Consider the following 1,718-nt stretch of genomic DNA (forward strand, 5'->3'; position numbering starts at 1 on the left):
GCAAAAGGTGTCCCTTCATTCTCTACCCTGTCTCCCTTCCACAGTTGTTATCTCCCACATAACTTACCGTAGTTGACTAAGAGTTCTGAGGAGATCTGCAAGGCTAAGGTGAAAAAGAGAATCTTTACTTCTCACTTTTATAGGTGCCAACTCCCTGAGGCCTGGGTGTCCGAGCACCCACAAAATTCCTTATGATGGGCACTCATAAATTTCAGTGCCAGGGCTGCATGACACCCATGGCCCCGGGCAACCACAGTCGTGGGGCCAAGTTGGCACTCCAGCTCACATTTCCTATGGGACAGATACCTCCATTTGAGACTAACACATATAAAATTGAAAGCTATCGGTCATGTGCACTTGAGAAGTTGACCATTTGAGTTTTCAAAAAAGTGCTTCAAATGAGACTTTTTATATTTTAGATTAGAAGTTATGATGATAACAGCATTCAGATATGGGTTACAAAACTATCTTACACACTTATTTCTGATCTATCAAGTTATCTTTACAGTCTCTTTAATTTAGAAATCTGTCCTCCTTGTCATCAACATCTTCACAGCCTTTTTCACATCCTTGTTCCTTAAGCTATAAATCAGGGGGTTCAGCATGGGAAAGACCACTGTGTAGAATGTGGAAGCCCATTTTTTACTCCCAATGGCATAGCTGGAACTGGGGCGTGAGTAAATGAAGAGGATGGAGCCATAGTATAAGGTGACAGCTGTCAGGTGGGAAGCACAGGTGGAGAAAGCTTTGTACTTGCCACCAGTGGAGGAGATTCTTAAGATGGCTGCGAGGATAAAGATATAGGAGGCAAGGATGAAGGATGAAGGGGCAATGATGTTAACAGTCAGAAGGAAATATACCATAGTCTGGTAATTCTCAGTCACATCACAGGAAAGCTTTATCAGAGGGGGTGCATCACAGAAGAAGTCATCAATGACATTGCCATCACAGAAGCTCAACGAGAAGGTCTTACTGGTTCCAATAGTGGCATTGATGAACCCCCCTAGATATGAGAGGGCCACCAGCGCTGTGCACAGCTTTCTGGACATGGCAGTGGCATACAACAGTGGCTTAGCAATGGCCACATAACGATCATAGGCCATAGCTGCCAGAAGGTAGCACTCGCTATAGGCAAGGGCAGCTGAGAAGAAGAATTGGGAGGCACAACCACCAAAGGAAATGCTCTTGTCTTCAGAGATGCAGTTCACCAAGATCTTTGGTGTATAGACAGAGGAATACCACAGATCCAGGAAGGAAAGGTTCCCAATGAAGAAATACATGGGCGTATGGAGGTGAGAGCTGCTGCAGATTAGAAGAATGAGTGCAATGTTCCCGGCTAGACTAGCTAGATAAATGATGAGAAACACCACAAACAGTACCAGTTGCAGTTTGGGATTTGTTGTGAATCCCAAAAGGATGAATTCAGTGACTGTGGTGTGATTTCCTCCTTCCATGAATCTTCTGTCATTCATTGGCTGAAGTACCTGAAAACACACAGGACACTTAACACTTGGAATGGCACCATGGTGTCCTATTAAAGCTCCTTTTCCTCAATATGTTCTGAATCAGAGAGCTCACAAGGGCAATTAAAAATGGTGAGGGAGGAGATTACTTGTTTAATGAGATTCTCACTAATACTCACTTCAGAATTATTTTGAGCTTTCAGATTTTTCACCTGGAACAAAGCCATGTTTTTACAAAGTGTATATACCGTATTG

General features: G+C 43.4%; 1 protein-coding gene across 1 annotated transcript; it reads right to left on the bottom strand.

Moving 5' to 3' along the window:
• Positions 1 to 518: 518 nt before the first annotated feature.
• LOC310826715 (olfactory receptor 9G19-like) lies at positions 519 to 1,454 on the bottom strand (the record flags this gene model as incomplete). The annotated part of the gene is made up of 1 exon (XM_083701897.1): positions 519 to 1,454. One exon carries the CDS (start codon positions 1,452 to 1,454, stop codon positions 519 to 521), a length of 936 nt encoding a protein of 311 aa, XP_083558023.1.
• Between the last annotated feature and the right edge of the window lie 264 nt (positions 1,455 to 1,718).

This window comes from Podarcis gaigeae, assembly GCF_964106915.1.
Source record: "Podarcis gaigeae genome assembly, chromosome: 1".
NCBI classification, from domain to species: Eukaryota; Metazoa; Chordata; class Lepidosauria; order Squamata; family Lacertidae; genus Podarcis; species Podarcis gaigeae.